This window comes from Patiria miniata, unplaced genomic scaffold (genome assembly GCF_015706575.1).
Source record: "Patiria miniata isolate m_02_andy unplaced genomic scaffold, ASM1570657v1 HiC_scaffold_4, whole genome shotgun sequence".
Classification (NCBI taxonomy): Eukaryota; Metazoa; Echinodermata; class Asteroidea; order Valvatida; family Asterinidae; genus Patiria; species Patiria miniata.
In genome coordinates, this window is record NW_024037071.1 from 11905411 (window position 1) to 11928226 (window position 22816).

Consider the following 22816-nt stretch of genomic DNA (forward strand, 5'->3'; position numbering starts at 1 on the left):
AAGATGTATTGTTTCCCTATTGGTTTTGTACACGTTTTTTTTCAAACTGAACTTCGGAAGTACAAGTCTGATTGGGTTAAAACTTGGCATGCATATTCAGATGGATGTGTTATAGATGGAAATTGAAGTGACATCATCATCAAATGTCATGTGAAGATCTTTTGATCGAAGCACAAGATCGATTTGGTTGAAAATGGCGAGTACATATAGACTGGGACGTATACATGAAAATTGAAGTTACGTCATGATGACATCATTTCATCACTCACAAGTCATGTGAAGTCACATTAAAGGGGCACTTTTCTAAGGTCAATATGAGGTCCGATTTGGTCTTTACTTGATATGTAGCTAATATGTTTAGTATAGATGGAAATTGGAATTGCGTTATGATGACGTCATCACATTCCACGTGACTTCATATTAAAGGTGCATTAAATGTGTATTAAAGATGTGTCTATTGGCTAAACCGTGTCACACGAGAAAATTGATTTTGATTAAAAAAAATGTGTTTTTTTACACGCCCTGTACATAATGCCCTTTGTTATTTGTATGTTTCATTTTGAACCACTATAATTGTGGACAGAGATAGTGTTTTGTTTATGTTGAGATTTGAAAAGATTTCAAATATATTCCAATATTCTTGGAAGTCTTGACATAAATCCTGCTACTAAAGTTGTTTGCTGCCTTCTAGTGTTGCAAGTGATTCACCAGTCACGAAAACCCGACCCAATAAAGTGTTCGTGAAATATTGGTCTGGTCAAGGGCGTTGCCAGGATTATCCGAGGGGCCACATTCACAGGCAGATGAATTCAGAGGCAGGCAGGCATAATCACGCGTCGTAGTAAAAAATTTCATGACTAGGCCATAGTCCGTGCTGCGTAATTTTTTTTCCTAGGAGGGTTAGGGGCAATGTCATGAATAATTCAGTTTTTCCTTTGAATCATTGCAAGACTTAGGTTCTCGTTCTATTTTCCCCTTAATTTAAAATTATCTCAGTGATAAATTTGGAGAAGAAATATAGCTGATGAAAACAGCGACGACGTGGATTCGAACCAGGGATCTTTGTATCCATAGCTCATCTCGCTATCCACTAGGCTACTGTGTGGTAGCTCGACGACAACCGTTCTTTAAAATGCTTTAATGTATTGTAACTAGTTGAGTAACTAACAACAATGCTGTTGATGTCATTGTCCGTTCTCATGGATAAACATGAATTATTCATGACATTGCCCCTAACCCTCCTAGGAATAAAAATTACGCGTCCGTGCTGGAGGTTAAATCCTGCTGCTAAAGTTGTTTGCTGCCCTCTATTGTTGCAAGTGGTTCACCACTCACGAAAACCCGGCCCAATAAAGTGTTCGTGAAACATTGGTCTGGTCAAGGGCGTTGCCAGGGTTATCTAGAGGGGCTACATTCACAGGCAGATGAATTCAGAGGCAGGCAGGCATAATCACACGTCGTGGTAGAAATTTCACGAAAGGCCATAGTCAGTGCTATAGGTTAACCATGCAAGAATAACGCATTTGAAATTAATGTTGAATAAAATCTGGAATGCTGAATACTTAATCCATTGCAGTGCTTTGCACGTTTTAATCCTTTTGGTTTTTTTAGCTCCATGTTTAACTTCCCCATTCTCCTGACCAAAGAAACCGTTACTATATCACGTGATTCGGGGCAAGCCTTATATGCTAGCATGTGATCCCCAGCTCCGAAATGGTCTGGCGTCTTTGTGCCATTCTCACTCATTGTGAACAATGCATTGATGCCAAGCGTCTCTACGTTATATGCAAGAGCTAGCCCGAGTCATGTGATTAGCAACTGCATCTTTCATGTGGAGAATTTAAAATGTGCCAAGTATATATACATTTTGTATTGTGAGCAAGTCAGAGTACCAGATTTTACATTCCAAAGGGTATAGGTCACTCGCAAATGGCTTATTATTGGATATCAACTGAGGATTAAAAGGGTGCAGCTAACACTGAGTGGATGCCCTACACAACGGGCGAGGAAGAAAGATTGGATATGACAATTTAGGGGCGAAGATATGAAGAGAAAGGCAAAGTTAGATACCAATTAAGCATTTGGGCTGTCGTAATAGTAATGTACATGTACACGTATATGCATAGACACTGGAAGTGCAACTCACTTCAATTGATTAATATTTATTTCCCCTTCGCTTTCACAGAAAAAATACAAACGAAATGTATATACTAAATAGATATACATTAACAAATAAAACAATATTCCAATGTTGGATGTACACAAATTTCTGACAGTGAAGGAAGCAAAATGGATTGTAACATGACACTTTGATCTATATTTGTTTGTACAATGTACTTTAAGGTGTACAACATTACAACTGTTATCAATTAAATAACATTAACTTATACCTTTTTTTTATGAAAAGTTTTGATTAAACTCAATTGCATTTAGAAAACATGAATACAAGGTATAAGCTGCTTCTTTTCCCGAATGCTTCCCTCAAAGGAAATGTACTGCTTAGTTTACAAATTAACGTCCTTATTCAAAGAGACTTTCAATTTGTATTAACCTAGAAGCTTTCATCCAACAGTATCTGTATGATGATGAATGAACACAGCACAAATATGTCACTTTGCAGTGTAACCGACAGATTCCACGGATACTGTGAACATTAAGCCTCACAGTCTTAAACTCTACAAGTGTGAAATGATTTTCAACACATACATAATTTGGACTAAATGTAAGGGCGTACTCCAAACTGGATTACAAATTAATAGCCTTTAACATGTTTAACATCACGCTGATACAAGAGCTGGCAGACAGAAATTAGGCCTGTTAGACAAATGATAAAAGCCTTTATCATCACATGTTTATACAAGAGTTTGACGACAGGACAAAGGCTCACACATATAGTCTTGAGATCACAGAACTAACACTTGTTTGAGATATCAGAAACATTTGAGGCTTTGTCATTTCCCAGGTGACATACAGCAGTCTGGCTTGTATGACAGGTGATAAGTAGCCTTTGACATCACGGTGATGAACAAAGTGACTCACAGCAGTTGGACTTGGATGGGGGGTAATAACAGCCTTTGACATCATAGTGATGCACAAGGTAACTCATAGAACTCTGCCTTTAATGGCGGGTGATGCAAGAGATGGCTCACAATATTCATGATGGGATGAACGGTGATAAGCAGTGGCTGACAGAACTCGGGCATGGTGGACAGATGATTAGTAGCCTCGGACATAGTGGTACAAGAGATGACTCACGTACAGTACTTGGGCTTGGATGACAGACTGTGATTAGTAGCCTGTGACATCACAGTGATGCAAGAGGTGGCTGACAGAACTCAGGCATGGTTGACAGGTGATTAGTAGCCTTAGACATAGTGGTACAAGAGATGACTCACGTACAGTACTTGGGCTTGGATGACAGACTGTGATTAGTAGCCTGTGACATCACAGTGATGCGAGAGGTGGCTGACAGAACTCGGGCTTGGTTGAGAGGTGATTAGCTGTCCTTCACATCATAGTAATGCTATAGGTGGGCTGAAAAACAAAATAAATTGAACTAAACATATTTAACTTGTTGAATGAAAACCTCCATAGATATTAATTTCCTACTCACATAATGCCTAAGACAGTCTATGCATTCATATTGGTGGAAAGGCAATTACCAGTCCACGGGTGATCTGAACTGGCAAATTAAGCATCAGTCGTTTTTGATAAAGAGTTGTCTTTAAACTGCACTCTGTGGCACATGCGGACAATCCAACCACATGAACCATGTGCAATACTATGTTTGAGAACAACTGAAGTAATCTTATATGAGGTAGAATGCTGAACACACCGAGGACATAATGCACACGTGGTCTGATATGAAGATGCAGTAAACACATCACTGATAGTGCTGTGTGCAAAATGCACAGAGGTGTGTGTTGCGCGTTGCGCGTATTGTTTCCACCACCTATCTTTTGGGGTTTGCAAGAATGATGTACATGTACCCGTGTCAAGAACAAGACCTTCCGGAAATCGGCCAGTGAGTGCTTGCCAGATGATACTTCTTTCATAAACTTTTATGTGGATAATACTGTGACAAATTTGCAGTTATAAATTTGGTGTTTGCTTTGAGTAAGCACCCGGTTGCTGTTAGAGGCTCTCCCTTCTGATCAGGTCATTATCAACAACCATGCTCTAACTAATTTCAACCATATTATTTAGAATTGCTTTATCACACTTTCACCAATTTGACACAGAAGATCAAATTGCTGAAAAAAACCCGGAGAATATCAGTTGCTGCAAGTTGCATCTGCTGTTTACTACATGGTCAATAAAAATATGTAGAAAGATTTAATTTACACAGCTACAGCTAATTATATCTTACCTTGAAAAATATAAACTGTGCAAATAGTTTGAATAGTCAGTTTCCAACAAAGGGGTAGTCTTCTCTTCAATGACGTCCACGTCACACATGCACAAATTCTACACACAGAACACACGAAACAAAAACTGAAATCAGTTTTGAGACTTCATATTTTCCATACAAAATTGTTGTCAGTAAAATAAAACAATGAAGTGAACAAACATACCAGTTGATTCTTCTGGAAGTAAGGACTCTGTTTACAAAGAGTGACAAAGACAGAGCTGCACAAGTTTATAACAAGGTCCTTCGGTCTATATGAATTATCTTGTTATACATGTAACAGGTACCTCGTATTAACAGTAATGGAAAACACAGGAACACAAAGAACAACAAAGATTGGGACCTAAAGTTTTGCTTGTTATAAGCAGGATCTTGTACTATTAAAACAGAGCTCATCTTGTTGGAGTTTGACTGCACAGCATACACTTACAATGTACACGTAATGATCTCAGCACATGAATGGAAATCCAAAGTGTCTTATGTTTTTCTTTTAGCGGTCTCCCAAAATGATCCTTTTCTTACCACTATAAAGGCGAACCTTCCGCCCAGGGCCCATAGTTGAAGAATGATAGTCACCATCAACTCATGTTCAATAAACGAGTGCCAACCTGCAAGGCAGGAGTTGTAAGTGTGGCATCAGTGCGCCACAGTAATTGTCATCATCCATAAACAGAAGGATTGGTAAAATGGCACACTGAGCTGTGAATGTGACAACGATGCTCCACAGTCACGAGATATTGTCAACAACCACCGATGAACAGAAGGACTGGTGAAATGCCACACTCAGCTGTGGATGTGACAACAATGCTCTACAGTAATAGTGAGTAATCCTCAACATCCATCGATGAACAGAAGGATTGGTGAAATGCCACACTCAGCTGTGAATGTGACGAGGATGATCCTCTGTCATAGTGAGTAATCGTCAACAACTAACAATGAACAGAAGGACTGGTAAAATGCCACAATCAGCTGTGAATGTGACGACAATGCTCCACAGTCATAGTGAGTAATCCTCATCACCTCCGATGAACAGATGGACTCCGTCAGATGCCACACTCAGCTGTGAATGTGACAACGATGCTCCACAGTCATAGTGAGTAATCCTCATCATCCACTGATGAGCAAGCAGATGGACTCCATCAGATGCCACACTCAGCTGTGAATGTGACAACGATGCTCCACAGTCATAGTGAGTAATCCTCATCACCTCCGATGAACAGATGGACTCCGTCAGATGCCACACTCAGCTGTGAATGTGACAACGATGCTCCACTGTCAAAGTGAGTAATCCTCATCATCCACTGATGAGCAGATGGACTCCATGAGAAGCCACACTCAACTGTGAATGTGACAACGATGCTCCACAGTCATAGTGAGTAATCCTCATCACCTCCGATGAACAGATGGACTCCGTCAGATGCCACACTCAGCTGTGAATGTGACAACGATGCTCCACAGTCATAGTGAGTAATCCTCATCATCCACTGATGAGCAAGCAGATGGACTCCATCAGATGCCACTCTCAGCTGTGAATGTGACAACGATGCTCCACAGTCATACTGAGTAATCCTCATCACCTCCGATGAACAGATGGACTGCGTCAGATGCCACACTCAGCTGTGAATGTGACAACGATGCTCCATAGTCATAGTGAGTAAACCTCATCCTCCACTGATGAGCAAGCAGATGGACTCCATCAGATGCCACTCTCAGCTGTGAATGTGACAACGATGCTCCACAGTCATAGTGAGTAATCCTCATCATCCACTGATGAGCAGATGGACTCCGTCAGATGCCACACGCAGCTGTGAATGTGACAACGATGCTCCACAGTCATGGTGAGTAATCCTCATCATCCACTGATGAGCAGATGGACTCCATCAGATGCCACACTCAGCTGTGAATGTGACAACAATGCTCCACAGTCATAGTGAGTAATCCTCATCATCCACTGATGAGCAGACGGACTCGGTGAGATGCCACACTCAGCTGTGAATGTGACAACGATGCTCCACAGTCATAGTGAGTAATCCTCATCACCTCCGATGAACAGATGGACTCCGTCAGATGCCACACTCAGCTGTGAATGTGACAACGATGCTCCACAGTCATAGTGAGTAATCCTCATCATCCACTGATGAGCAGATGGACTCCATCAGATGCCACACTCAGCTGTGAATGTGACAACGATGCTCCACAGTCATAGTGAGTAATCCTCATCATCCACTCATGAGCAGACTCCGTGAGATGCCACACTCAGCTGTGATAACGATGAATAACAAAGTCATAGTCAGTAATCCTCATCATCCACCGATAAACAAAATGATTGGTGAAATGCCACACTCAGCTGTGAATTTGACAACGATGCTCTACAGTTATAGCGAGTAATCATCATCATGCACCGATGAACAACATGATTGGTGAAATGCCACACTCAGCTGTGAATGTGACAACGATGCTCCACAATTATTGCGAGTGATTGTCATCATCCATTGATCAACAGAACGACTGGTTTACACTACATTTTATTTACCTGGTTTACACGACAATTGATTTGTCTGCTTTGCACGACTATCTGACTGGTTTACACAACTATTGATCTAACTGGTTTACACGACTATTGATCTAACTGGTTTACACGATTATTGATCTAACTGGTTTACAATGTACACGACTATTGATCTAACTGGTTTACACGACTATTGATCTAACTGGTTTACACGATTATTGATCTAACTGGTTTACACGACTATTGATCTAACTGGTTTACACAACTATTGATCTAACTGGTTTACACGACTATTGATCTAACTGGTTTACACGACTATTGATCTAACTGGTTTACACGATTATTGATCTAACTGGTTTACACGACTATTGATCTAACTGGTTTACACGATTATTGATCTAACTGGTTTACACAACTATTGATCTAACTGGTTTACACGACTATTGATCTAACTGGTTTACACAATTATTGATCTAACTGGTTTACAATGTACACGACTATTGATCTAACTGGTTTACACGACTATTGATCTAACTGGTTTACACGATTATTGATCTAACTGGTTTACACGACTATTGATCTAACTGGTTTACATGACTATTGATCTGTCTGGTTTACACGACTATTGATCCGTCTGGTTCACACGACTATTGATCCGTCTGGTCTACACAACTCTTGATCTCTCTCCTTTACACAACAATTGATCTGTCTGCTTTACATGACTATTGATCTGTCTTGATTACACGACTATTGATCTCTCTGGTCTACACGACTATTGATCCGTCTGGTTTACACGACTATTGATCCGTATGGTTTACACAACTCTTGATCCCTCTCCTTTACACATCAATTGACCCGTCTGCTTTACATGACTATTGATCTGTCTTGATTACACGACTATTGATCTCTCTGGTTTACACGACTAATGATCCGTCTGGTTTACACGACTATTGATCCGTCTGGTTTACACGACTATTTATCCGTCTGGTCTACACAACTCTTGATCCCTCTCCTTTACACAACAATTGACCCATCTGGTTTACATGACTATTGATCTGTCTCGTTTACACGACTACTGATCCATGTGCTTTACACGACTATTGATCCATCTGCTTTACACGACTATTGATCTGTGTGGATTACACAACAATTGATCCGTCTGCTTTACACGACTATTGATCCATCTGCTTTACACGACTATTGACCCGTCTGTTTTACACGACTATTGATCCATCTGCTTTACACGACTATTGATTCGTCTGGTTTACACGACTATTGACCCGTCTGTTTTACACGACTATTGATCCATCTGCTTTACACGACTATTGATTCGTCTGGTTTACACGACTATTGATCCGTCTGCTTTACACGACTATTGATTTGTCTGGTTTACACGACTATTGATCCGTCTGCTTTACACGACTATTGATCCGTCTGGTTTACACGACTATTGATCCGTCTGCTTTACACGACTATTGATTTGTCTGGTTTACACGACTATTGATCCGTCTGCTTTACACGACTATTGATCCGTCTGGTTTACACGACTATTGATCCGTCTGCTTTACACGACTATTGATCCGTCTGCTTTACACGACTATTGATTCGTCTGGTGTACACGACTTTTGATCTGTCTGCTTACACGACTATTGATCTGTATGGATTACACAACAATTGATCCGTCTGCTTTACACGACTATTGATCCGTCTGCTTTACACAACTATTGACCCGTCTGCCTTACAATGACTATTGATCTGTCTGGATTACACAACTATTGATCTGTCTGGTTTACACGACTATTGGCATGATCCATCTGGTTTACAGGACTATTCATCTGTCTGGTTTATACGACTATTGACATGATCCATCTGGTTTACAGGACTATTGATCTGTCTGGTTTACACAACTATTTGCAAATTGTTTTTCCTCTTACAATTTCATTTTAATTCACAGCTGAAAATATTTATTTTCTTGTCTGTTTGCAAATTCACAATGTGCAATATTACTGAAAACACTCAAAATATAAACAAACCATGTTTGAAACTTGAGCAATACAAACTAATTCATTTATGAAGTCACAACCGAATAATGACTGCTTCGTGGTAGCTGTAGTAAGTTGAACTAATTTGAACATCAATACAATCTATGTTTCTCACATAAACATGGTCAAGTAAAGTGCCTTTTTCAGTTGTTGCATCACTTACACACTGATTATATCCATGATCTTGCATCAATTTCTTTACACAAGATTCTTTGTTCATGATATCTTCATTAAAATCGCCCATCACAATGCACTCGTTTGAAATCTTGTGTATCTCATTCAACAACATATCCAGCACCTCTACAAATTCCTTTAATGTATATGACGGTGGTCGGTAAAGTATAACAACAAGTATTGGTAATGACTCGTTTGGAATTACATGCAACTCAAATGCGATGTATTCAAGATTATTGATTGCCAAATGTATCCTACTGAACAGTCTGTCCTTTTTGCCACACACAGCTACACCGCCATGACACTGTTCTTTCAACATACATGCCACATGACTGGAGTTATCATAAGACATACTTCTTGGCTGATGATACCATTTACAATTACTCATATCCATATCACAATCAAAGTTTCTGTCAGTCCATGTTTCTGTCAGGCAAATGAAATCACACGACAACATTTCATTGTTAGTTTTTAAATCCATTACGTGTGCCTGAAGTCCTTGAATATTATGCATAGCAATGCTTGTGCTAAAACATACATCACCCTTGATTTCATTTTCATCACCTACATTAGTGCTTCCCTTTTCATCAGACTCCTCAATGTACGATGCCATTTTAGTCATTGCTTCAGCTACTGCCTCATTACAATAAATGTATTTCTCATCAAACCCTTCTATCACAAGACCATTCAGTGAAACAACTCTACTCAAACTAACATAAGCTTGTCCTGCTGAAAACGTACGGTTCAAACTTACAACTGCCTTTTCCAAACTCATACCTTGAACCTTATGAGCTGTACATGCCCAAGCTAACTTCAGTGGAAACTGATGTCGGACACACTGTTTATTCAAGCTTTCTTCTACCATTTCAATACCGACAACATCTCTATCATTACTACAGGAAGTTTGTTTCAATTTTGATCCAATATTTTCATTGTCAAATTCTACTTTAATCAACTTAGGTGACTGCTCACGATCATTAGCTAATATAACAATTTCATTTACAATTCCAAATACTCCATTAACAAGTCCATCAGATACATCAAGGTTCCTTGTAAGCATGACTCTAGCACCAACACCAAGCCACAAAGAATCAGGTAAATTAGTCATTGACGATTTCTTGAGTGATTTCACTACTGATATCATTTTCCCACTTTTTGCATCTTTCTGGAAATCTTTAGCAAGAACACATACACAATCTGAACATTTAGCAAAGAGGGTCTGTGTATTGTACTCATCCACTTGTTTATTGCAAGGATAGATATGCACAGCATCAGTCCAATCTTCTCCAGTCTCACGTGATTGTAACAGTCTCTTATCACCAGCTCCTAAGCTTTCCTTTCTCTTTCTGATTCGTAACCTATTCAATACTTCAGCAAACTGTGCATCATCCTTCTGTCTCATTATCTCATTCAGTTCTACTTTGACAAAATTACCATTCCACAAGTCAGTTGTAACATCAGTCTGGTACAAAGATTTTGCTTTTACTGGGGGTAACTGATAAAAATCACCAACAGCTAATACACTGACATTTCCAAAAGGACTATGATTCCTTGACTGTTTTATCTGTCGCAGACGACCATGAACATAGCATAAGAGTTTATGACCCACCATAGAAATCTCATCAACAATCAGAATTTGTAGTTGCCTCAATTTGTGTCGTAGTGTACTGATCTTTTCTTCACTCAGTGGTTGATATGGCAATCTGACATTTGTTGTTATTGACAAAGCACTGTGAATTGTAGCACCATGTATATTATATGCAGCAACACCTGTAGGCGCTGTAAGCAAAACTGAGATGTCGTCTGGATTTTCTACCATTCTTCCAAAAAGTCTTGTTGCCTCGTAATAAATACATTTAATCAAATGGCTTTTCCCTGTGCCTGCTCCACCAGTGACAAATACATGAAACGGTTCAGGATTTTTACCATTCACTTTGTTCAAACACCATTGTCTGACTTTGTAAAACACCTGTTTTTGTTTAGCATTGAGACACCTCAACAAATTCATTGCTTCTTGTTTGGATACATTTAATCTGTGTGGTTCAATAGTATATTTCATATCATCATCTTTCTTGGATTTCAAATCAGGAATATCTGACTCATTGTCACTCTCTTCCACTTGGGCTTGTTGCTGTCCTTCACATTCAAGTCTGTCCTTTTCAGTTTCTGGAGCTATCAATGCCCAAGCATCTTCTTGTGGACCAAACTTCGCCAGCATTTCCTCAGCTTCATCTACTGCCTTAGCATTAGCTTCATACAATGACTGGTTACTTTCAACAATATTTCTCACAGGTTTCAACATTCCACCAAACTTAATAATGCCATTTCTATAAAATTCCTCATATGTTTCAAACTGTTGCGGTTTCAGCTGGGCATCAACACGATATGGAAGGTACAACTGCAGTATGCTCTGGTAGTACTTTTCAGGACATTTTGCTGATGAAAATCTAGGAAATCGTATAACAGCTGGATCAGTTCGACTTCGTTTCTGTATGTGGCCTAAACCATTCTTCAATTCATATACTGGTGAACGAGTTGTTTTAGCCATGTTTGTATATATAACTCTATAATCTGAGCAAAATGTTGCCAAGCACATTGTTTCACATTTGTCAGTATTTGGTCTTGCTAGGTACCTATCAATTCTACTAGTCATCCAAATATTATCATCTTCATCACATGTATTTTGAATAACACTCAGAGGCTTACTCATTCTAATTGGATTTTCACCGACAGGTATGAATTCCACTTTCCTTGATCCTTCTTTCAATCTGAGATTACAAACACGGTAAACTGCTTCTTGTGCTGATACTTCACGATTATGCAAATACACACAGCCAATTTCCCGCATGCTCTGTCTTGCATCCAAATTTCCTTTCTGTGCCTCTGCCTGAGCATGTGACAACAACATACCCATTTCACGTTCAGCTTTTGACATATACGATACCACGTAAGCAACACAAGCATAAGCATCACAAATGTACTGAATATCCATGTTAGCATTCCAACATCTTATCAAATCTGGATTGTACAAATTAACCCATACATCTTGTGGCTGTCTCTTATGAACTAAACTCGTTTTGTGACTTAATACATCATTCGCTTTTTCAAAATCACTTTGTGTCATATTTATACTTGCAAACAATTCATTGGTTGTCATGTGTTCGTTCTCACTTTTTTGTATTGCAGTCCATATTGATTGCAGTAATTCCTTAGCCTTATTTCTTTCACTGCTTTCACCATTAGTTTGATCCTCATCATCTGTTGGCATGGGCTCTGTAATGAATGTTCGTTCAGATGGAGGTCTTGGGAAATTAAACCTACACTCAGTACCCTTCTTTTTACATGACTTGGAATGCTTTCTGCTGTGCAACTGTACATGACTAATAATTTCATGTAATTCTTCATCCTTGTCCTTTGATGGTAATTTACAACTTATATATTTGTCAACAAACTGTACAACCTCTCTTTCACTGTCATCTCCCAACTTGGGTGCATTTTCAATCCAGAAAAGACAATGTGTATGTGGCGACCCTCTTTGTTGAAATTCTACTCTGTAAAAATAGTCTATGACTTTTCCTATTGGTTCAGCTCTGGACAATATAACATCTCTCAGAAACGTATGAAATCGCTGATCAAACATTCTCGCAGCAGTAACAGGATTACTTCGCAATATGGTACATTTCTCATTCCAGTCCAAACCTTCTACATTTCTAGAATCACCTTGCTGTCTTAAAATTGTATTGATTACCTCAGGCCACCGCATATCAGCTGCAGAAAATGAACAAAACCATGTTGGTATTCCTAACTGTCTGATCATAGCCAAAACATCCTTCTGTGCTGCTTGCCAGTATGGGGGTGTACCACGAATGGGCTTGAGAAATTTGTATCCACTATCTGACTTCAACATATCTTGTAATTGGTCCCTGTCATTGATCATGGAGGCATTCACACTGTCACCATTGTACTTTTTATCAGATCCTTTTCGCAGTGCAATTGAAACACTGGACATAACTCTCTGAATCTCTGACAAATACTGAGCATAAAAGATATATTGAGTACACATTGCAAATCTATTATCAACATTCATCAATCGGTTATGGAAATATCGGCAAAGTGTCAATTTCATTTCACGATCATCATCAAAAATAGGTTGACCTGATGGAAATAATACTGGAAAGCATTTTGCTTCGTTACCCTTTTCCATTAGCACTCTAATTGGACTATTGCCTTCACATGGAGCCACACACAGCACTTCCTCAAAATACTGATCAAGTATTTCCTGTCCTACATTAGTTGGCTGAAGACAAGTGTCTAATGCAATGCCTCGTAAACGATCATCATCAGTTTCCTCATCACTGTTACCGCTTTCATCGTTGGTTTCTTCTTTCACATCAGGTACAGACTGATCCATTTCATGATCATCTTCACACAATGGATTATCCCAATCAGCATTTATTTCAATGTCACTGAACCATTTATTATTATGTTGAAGATATCGTAATGCATTCTCCACATTTTCTTTACTCACAAACTGATATTGATAATATCCTTTATAAGTCAATTTTCTCTTCAGCTTGACTCGGATCATCTGATCATCACTTTCAGGCCTTGGTAGTGCTTTGACTGTGTCTGTTATATTTGATGGTACACACACAACTGGGCCTCGTACACCATGTTGTCCTCCTTTAGGCAATGCAATCATTTTCATGAACGGTACATTTATTGCAATTAGATGCTCTTCTAACGTATTCAAACAAGCTAATTCCTCAGGGATGTCCATCAGGTTTAAATTATTCACATTAGCTTCAGCAGGGACTTTATTAACAAGTAATTTTCTGTGACAGGTATAACATATCCATAAACATGATCTGCTTGATTCTGCAATTATACACTTGGATTCACAATGATCACTACAAGTATGAAGATATTTGTCACTAATTGACTTCTGATCTTTGTATTTGTACAGGTTACACTGTATAACTTGCTTTTGAAACAGCAGTTTATGACAGCAAGCACACACATACTCAGGTCCTTTAGCTATGCTTTCTTTGAATGTCTTTGTAACAAAACAAATTTTACGTCTTTTCTCTTTGTTAATCGCAGCACGTTTGTAATTCATCTCTGCCATACTTTTACGATATTCACTATTTATTTCATACTTCCTTTTTCCATACTTTATTAACTTTGCCCTGTAAGATGTCACACATCGGTATTTCTTTTTGATACTTGCAATGAGCTTTCTTCTATATGAAACATTGCCATGATATTTACATTTAGCTCTATTTATTTTCTTCTGTCTATAAGCAAGATCTTTATGGTACTTTGCTTTACACTTGCTTTTTTCATAATTTATTAGCTTATCTCTATATCCTGCATCATCACGGTACTTTCTTTTCCCCTTATTGATTTTATTTTCTCTGTATTCAGGATTATTGTAATACTTTGTTTTTCCCTCATTGATTACCTTGATTCTGTATTCAGCATCATCACAATATTTGCTTTTCAACATGGCGATCAAATTCTCTCTGTACTGAGGATTCTGGCTATACTTTGTTTTCCCCTTAGTGATCAACTTCTCTCTGTACTCAGGATTCTGGCTATACTTTGTTTTCCCCTTAGTGATCAGCTTCTCTCTGTACTCAGGATTCTGGCAATACTTGGCTTTCCCTTTGTTGATTTTCTTCTCTCTATATTCAGGATTATCACGGTAATTTCTTTTCCCACTGTTTCTTTTCTTTTCTTTGTATTCTTGATTGTGACAATATTTCTCTTTTTTATGCTTCAGAATAACTTTTTTATGCGTTTCATTGTTATAGTTTCTCTTTTGAGCCTTTAATCGCTCTGTTTTAAAGTCCATGTCACTACTGTACTTTATTTTTAGCAATTCCTTCTTCTTGTCTGCATTCTTTTGGTAGTTCTTCTGGTTTTTCATCTTTTTACTTTGCTTTTGCTCTAAAATCCTATTCTTTTCACGCACCTTGTCTGCATACCTTTCCTTAGCTTTCTCTCTTTTCTTTCTTTGTTGTAATTTTGTATTTGATCGCTTACGCCTTTTACACTTCGAATTCTTTTCCGACTTACTGGAGGTACCATTTTTCACACATTCTGCTCCTTTATGACTTGTTACTTTCTGTTGTCCATTATCACATTGCCTTCTTGATTGAGTTGATGCATGAACTGACAACACAACATCATAGTGAATTCTACGCCTATGGTACAAGTAAATTGCCTCATCTAATATTACAGCCTCTCTCTCAAAGGTGCTTGCAGAGAAAACATACCACTTATTTACATCTTCAAATGTATATATGTCTGTATGCAGCATGTGTGCCATTGCCATGATTTCAACCTCTGTAGCCCACACTCTAGAGTCAAACATTCGTTGCCTTGTGATATAATCTTCCACATTAACAAACCCTTGTCGCAGAAAACCATTGAATTTATCTCCATTTTTTAACAAGTGATTGACAGTAGCCATTCTTAACTGCAAATGATTATCTTCAGATCCCGACACAGCAAATGATATAGCCCTGAAAAAGCAGTTCCCATCTCCTTTAATTTTCTTCACTGAATCAGGTCGTCCCATCTCTTCACATGTATCTGAAACCTCATTACAGTCCAGAGATACGTGGCCTATTCTATGTTCTCTACATACTGCCTGCTTCCTATTATAAGTCAGGGGAACAAATTTAAACTTTTGCATCTGGACCACTTCCATAATTTCAACATCACTGTTGTCATCGACTTTAGTACTGCGACTCATTTCACTGCAACTATGTTTGTTGCCTTCCTTCAAATTATTTGGTAGATCCGTACATGTCCTTGACAAACCTCTACCAGAACCAACAACATCTACTATAGACCCAGAGTTTCCTTCATCCACTTTTGCTTTATTGCAATCACTCCTTGCCAGTACTGAATCATTATTGTCTTCCGTACATATACTTGCATCAGCATCGTGTCTTTCCTCATCATCTAACCACACAGATACACCTGTAACTTCAAACTGCTCATTATCAGACAAGCACATAGACTTTGCCAAATCACTACAATACCTGTGTACATCTTGCCAAGTAGCAACACGTTTCAACAGACTTGTTCCTTCACTGACTTGGCAACCTTGCTGGTTTCTAGAGTGAGAATCAAAGATATAATACATGCCATCTTGAGTAATTGCAACAAATGTATTTCCATGGAAACATATGAAACTTGCATAGTGTTGTTGAAGACTCTGTTCTAATGTACGATTCAGCGGCATCATATGAAATTCTGGCAAATTACACTCTTCTCCTAATGTACCACATACAGGATCATGAAACCTCATACTGAAATGATGATTGAGCAAATCCAATTCATTTGGCAGTTCATTTATCAACAAGTATTGAGTATTCACTGTAGAACTTCTGGATAAATGTCTGTATAACTCATTTCCAGTATTTAGTGTAGTATCAATATCACTACAAGACCAGTCTTTCAACTCTTTGACTTTACTGTATAAAACACAGCACAAACTGTTCGGTACACATTGTTTTCCTGAACTCCATCCAAATCTATGATCACCTTGATGAAAACTTCCCTGCACAATCATTGTGTGGGATCCAATGTAATTCTTTCCTCTACTACATTTTCTTTTACTCTCCTGATTGTGTTTGCCTCCCACAGATTTACATGTTTCATGTTGCAAAATTTTGCATTTTTTGACATTACCTTTGGCTTTGACATCATGCTCACTATCTAAAACTTCATGTGCATTTTGTACATGTACCTCCTTTTGTTTATGTTTTGTTTCACCACTTTTATTGTCACTTGATAGCTGCCGTTTCCTACTAACTGGATATGCTGTTTCACGTCTTGTTTCACAATTGCATTCACCTTGCAAATTCTTTGATTGACAACTTTGTTCACCACTTTTACTGCCCTTATCAACACTGTCTTCAACCTTTCCATTTCTTGCACCTCTTCTACCCCTCCTTCCAACAGGTTCGGACATGCTAGTTTGATTTTCATCTGTATCATCTACTTCTGGGGGTTGGCTTTTCTTGCTCCGCAGTGAGTAACCACCTGTCTGCCTACGTACCACCACTTCTTTGGTTTCAGTCATTAATTTCATGCAACCTGTTCTTTGTTTTCTGTTTGCATCACTTACATTTTTTCTCTGATTGTCTTTGTTGCTGTCCTTCCTGCACATTCCATTCACGGACCTCTCTCTGACCACATCATCGGTGCATGTCTCCTGAACTGTCAACTCATACATGTTATCATCTGTTGGAATACCAAGATTACATAACAGAGACTCAGAATAAGTACTCCTCCCACATTTTCTGCACAACCATGTCACAGCTTTGTTGCTCAACAGCTGTTTCATCTTTGAGAAATTCATACAATGGACATGATACCAAATGTCACAGCCATCACACTGCACGTTGTTTTCAGATGACTTAATACTCCTATCGCACAACCAGCACTGCTTGTCTTGAATTTCATTTACATTCGATCTCTTTGCAAATTTACTCTTCTTTTGTGATCTCCATGGTTTACACTGATATCTGCTGTGTTTCTGCACTATGCATTTGTCTCCCTTATCTGGCATGTTGTTCAAGACATTACTCAAACTTCTTCTAGTGTGACTTTGTAAATTCTTCTGGGCATTCTTCTGGTTTCTTCTGTCCTCCTTACTCATGCGCAATTCGATCATCTTACCATTCCTCATTCTGTGGTAGGCCTGTCTACGTTGGCTTCTTCTCATTTTCTTTCTATTTGGTTTAGAAACCTTCTTTGCCTCTTGACAGTACTCTACATAACTTTCCAATACCTGACTTCTGCTACAGCATGTTTGTCTGCTTACCTTCAAGCTTCTCAATGCTTTCTGATTACTTACTCTCTGCTTTGTCATTTTGTTGATTCTCCGCATCTTCAGTTCACTCACCCTTCTTCTCTGCACAAGATAGTCACTGCATCTAGGCTCAGTATCATCGATGTGGCTTCTCAGGTTAAACTCGTATGCTCTGTGATTATACTCATATGCTCTCAGTTTCAAGTCATATTTCCTGTTTAGTTTCTGTTCATATTCTCTCTGTTTAATCTCATGTTTTCTCATGTTATCTGTGCATCTTTTCTCAAGATTAATCCAGCTGAAGGGCACGCTGGCCCCAGTACCCTCCCAGTGAGAACAAGGAACACGCTGGAACCTTTGTTCTCCGAGTACGAGTACACAGTCTGCGTGTACCAGCTGGTTTGCGCACTGCCTGTGAAACACAGGCAGGCGTCTTCCCTGAGGAGGTGCCAACCTCAGGGAAGTTGAAGGAACGTCACAGCTCGTCTTCTTCAGCGTCTTCACCATTTTCTGCAAAACAGAGAAAAGAGAGAAAAACGATAAATAACACATATTATAAATACGGAAGAGTTCCATACACGGACAACGCTTATTTTTCCCTATAGTGGCCTACAAGCCATGAACAGCAATGACATGCCCTTATCCGTCAAATTATAGTAGTGAAAAGGCATTTACTTAGCAAAAAAATACAATTCTTCAGAACAGTCGCATAGGATTTGTGCACAGGGGGTCAAGTGTTGTTTGTGTATAGAACTCTTTCCCATGAATATAGTTATTGTGAATGGTTCTTGACTACAGCATCGGTCCTTAAGTATATCCCAACTATAAATAACATTTTCCAACTAGACGGCCACTCTCCATTGGAATGAATATAACAGCGTATTGGGAGGCAATCACCCAAAATGCCCCCCCCCCCCAAGGAAAAACAAACAGAGAAAAGCAAATGAACACTTAAAAATTGCCAAATTCTAACAAAATGACAGGCTATGCCCCCCCCCCCCTTCATTATACAAAGTTTGGTCATTTACAATTGTCAAGTACTTAAGCCCCCTCCTCAATATCTAAAGTACAATTGGGAAAGTATACAAATAATAAATGTTTACGAGTGCAATGGTGAGAATATTTCCATGAGTTGAAAGATGGAACATTTTTTCTTTCAACGAATGGAAATATTCTCTCCATTGCACGAATGAAAAACATTCATTATTTGTTTTATATAACGACATACACATCTTTGTCATTTGATTGTAGGATATAAAAACTGACTTTAAGTCACTAATGCCACCATGTTTTTAACATTAAATTAGAAAATGATTTCACTTAATACTCTGTGAGAATTTTAAACTCATAATTTCACACAGCTGACAAAACAACGTGACCATGACATATCTTGAGAATTATTCATGTTTGTAAAAAGAGAACAGTGCAATTTTATTTTATTCGCAAACTATATACATGTACATGTATGCAGGAAATTCCCACACAAACAGCGAGCCTTATCTAACATGTCTAAGTAAATCCCTGATAACTTTGCATCAGACTGAATTATTCCATTTAAATAATTCAATAATAAAATCGACATTCTTTCCTTATTTTATATTTACATCTTATATAAACCCCAACTCTAGCATTGTCTAGGATTAAGGCTCATTACTATTATTAGTTGGCAAATACAGTCATAACATGACATAACATGTGCACTTCTATATGCCCACCCCCCCCCCCCCCACCTTTCATTATTTTTCAGTGATCACCAAGGTGGTATCAAACTATTGTACAACTAGACTACATGTACATGCATCATTTTTCCCACGACAAAATAATGTTAGTATTACTGAGTTAGGCATAGCGGGCATAGCAATTACGTACAGACTATCCCCATTAATGTGGCCTATTTACTGGACTGCCTCCGAAAACATAGGCCACACATCCACATGTACAAAAACGTGTCGCACTTTGCCAAGTTTTGATTTTCACATTTAGGCTTAGTTTGTAAGTTTTTTTGCTTTAGAAGCATACTCACCCTCTGAATAGGCTTATCAGAAAGTGCTGCCTTTTCCAGATGTCTATTTTTCGTGAAATTTCCAGATCCATTTGCACACGTTTGCGTATCAACTAGCTGGAGTTACCCAGCCCTGAGTTTTATCATTGGGTTGTCTCTAGGGCTGGAGCGTATTTTTCTCGTAACTAGTAGTAAATTCAAAAATTTTGGAAAATGTTCAATTTTGTCCCCGTTACACACTAATTGCAACTGCAACTCACCCCAAACTTGCCTGGAATAACCATTACACAGGTCCTTGAAGTAAAAAACGATCCACGATGAAGATTCAGCCTACAATTGCAGTGAAAACAGGAGGAATGACCGCTAACTTGACAACCTTGCTGGATTGGCCAGGACTGCTTTTGGTTTGTGCACTAAAAAAAAATTGTGTACAATGAATGGGGGGGGTCGATTACCATCCACGTACAGCTCAATGGTACTACGCGTTTTTGCGGTCGGTGCATGACGTGACGCGGAAGCGTAATACCCGATGACTGTTTCATGCATTAAGAAGAGGTTCACTCGCATCACAGTGCGGTACTGGAACGGCAACCGTCGAGTTGGCCGGCTATCGTGCATTCATAGTGCAGTGTTAATGCATGAAATAGTCATCGGGTATTACGCTTCCGCGTCACGTCATGGACCGACCGCAAAAACGCGTAGTACCAGCGAGCTGTACGTGGATGGTAATCGACCGCCGCCATTCATTGTACACAATTTTTTTTTAGTGCACAAACCAATAGCAGTCCTGGCCAATCCAGCAAGGTTGTCAAGTTAGCGGTTATTCCTCCTGTTTTCACTGCAATTGTGGGCTGAATCTTCATCGTGGATCGTTTTTTACTTCAAGGACCTGTGTAATGGTTATTCCAGGCAAGTTTGGGGTGAGTTGCAGTTGCAATTAGTGTGTAACGGCGACAAAATTGAACATTTTCCAAAATTGTTTGAATATACTACTAATTACGAGAAAAATACGCTCCAGCCCTAATAGACAACCCAATGATAAAACTCAGGGCTGGGTAACTCCAGCTACGTATCAACATGAAATTTAGCAAAAATTAGCCATCTGAAAAAAGGCAGCACTTCCTGATTAGCCTATTCAGAGGGTGAGTTTGCTTCTAAAGCAAAAAAACCCTACAAACTAAGTCTAAATGTGAAATCAAAATTTGGCAAAGTGCGACACATTTTTGTACATGTGGATGTACGTGTGGCCTATGTTTACGAAGGCAGTCATGGCAGTCCAGTAAATAGGGGTCGCACTAAACAGCGTCAACACAGCGTCAACACAGCGTCAACACATGACAGAAGCGTCAACACACCGTCAACACATCCAAAACACATTCTGAATTGACAAAAAGGGCATATAATTGTGAAACATTCAATAAAAGAGAATTTCCATTGGATTGAGTTTCCATTTCGTTGTTAAAAATATCGTATTTTCACGCGAAAAAAATGACCTTTCACTCGCACGGCCGTTGTCCGCCATCTTGACTTCGCACAAAGCTTGGACTACACCATTTCAAGTAGGGGTGTGTAGGTAATGACATTATCTTGTCATAAACAACAGAGGGATACCAGATCTTTGAGGACTGAGGATCGGATTTGATCATTATTTTGTGAGTTGTGTTTATGTTTCATTTACTTTATTGAAATGGACATCTTTTGGTATTGGCCGGCCGCGCCCTCTCTTTTGGTTTATTGTACAACGCTATCACCCTTTAGCATAATGGTATGGTCCGCACTGCCACTGAGGCAACATGGCAGCCGATTTCGGAGCGGCACGGAGAGCCAATTTTCTTGAACTGAAAATCGCAATTTTCAGACGTTTAACCTATTAATTTTAAGCCAAAATCTTGTTTCTGCCCATACTGTATGGGTTACATACTACTTTTGTCAATTTTAGTGCATTTTGGATGTGTTGACGCTGTGTTGACGCTGTGTTGACGCTTTGGAGTGTGTTGACGCTGTGTTGACGCTGTTTAGTATGACCGGTAAATAGGCCACATTTATGGGCATGATGGGGCTACGCACAGACATGAAGCACTTCACGGTAATATGCGCCATTTCACACCCGATATATCGATATAATACAACCACACCTATTGTTCCCCAATTATTGTAACACACACATACAAAGAAATGTAAATAATCCCATAAAAACACCGAAAAAATCCCCTAAACTAAACCAACAATAGTACCACGCCGTATCTCACCGTCTCCACAATAGTCTGGTACACCGTGTACAGCTTAGCATGGCCCAACACTTTCTGTAGCCAGGCTACCGGACGTTACCATGCCCATGCATTACATCCAACGCGTCATTTTCACAGCTGGAGGTCAATGCACCTTCTACCTCAAAAAGAGGGCGCCCTTTCTTTCGCGACAAGAAAGTCAACTTTCCCAAAGCCTATACTTTGCGCGCGTCTAGCGGGGCCTATAACGCGATGACACTTCCGCCGAAGCCGCGCCGCGGGCACCGCCGAGTCATTTTATTCCTTCAATACGGATTGTATTTCTCAATTCCAAACCCAAATACTTGTTTACCATCCACACAAATAATCTTTATATCATAATACCACCTTTTTAGAACTCAAAACATAACCTCAATGTACCCACATTCACGGGTTTTATGATTAATTAAAAAACAATTAAACAAAAAGCCGTTTCCAAAAGAAACTTCATATGCATTACTTCATAGTGAATAGACAATGATTCAACATCTTTGTACATCTTTTAAAATGAGTTTTAGATCATGCACCGATTTTGCATAAAAAATATAACACATTAATGTTGACGTCCTTGCAAACGTCAT

General features: G+C 39.1%; 1 protein-coding gene across 1 annotated transcript; it reads right to left on the minus strand.

The window, feature by feature from the left end:
* Window positions 1-3187: 3187 nt before the first annotated feature.
* LOC119739872 lies at window positions 3188-22225 on the minus strand. The gene is made up of 5 exons (XM_038214986.1): window positions 22203-22225; window positions 17834-18476; window positions 17280-17395; window positions 4370-4467; window positions 3188-3534 (listed from the first exon to the last, which is right to left on the minus strand). The coding sequence occupies exons 2-5, from the start codon at window positions 18471-18473 to the stop codon at window positions 3513-3515; spliced, it is 876 nt and encodes a 291-aa protein (XP_038070914.1). The 5' UTR covers window positions 18474-18476; window positions 22203-22225; the 3' UTR covers window positions 3188-3512.
* Window positions 22226-22816: the final 591 nt, after the last annotated feature.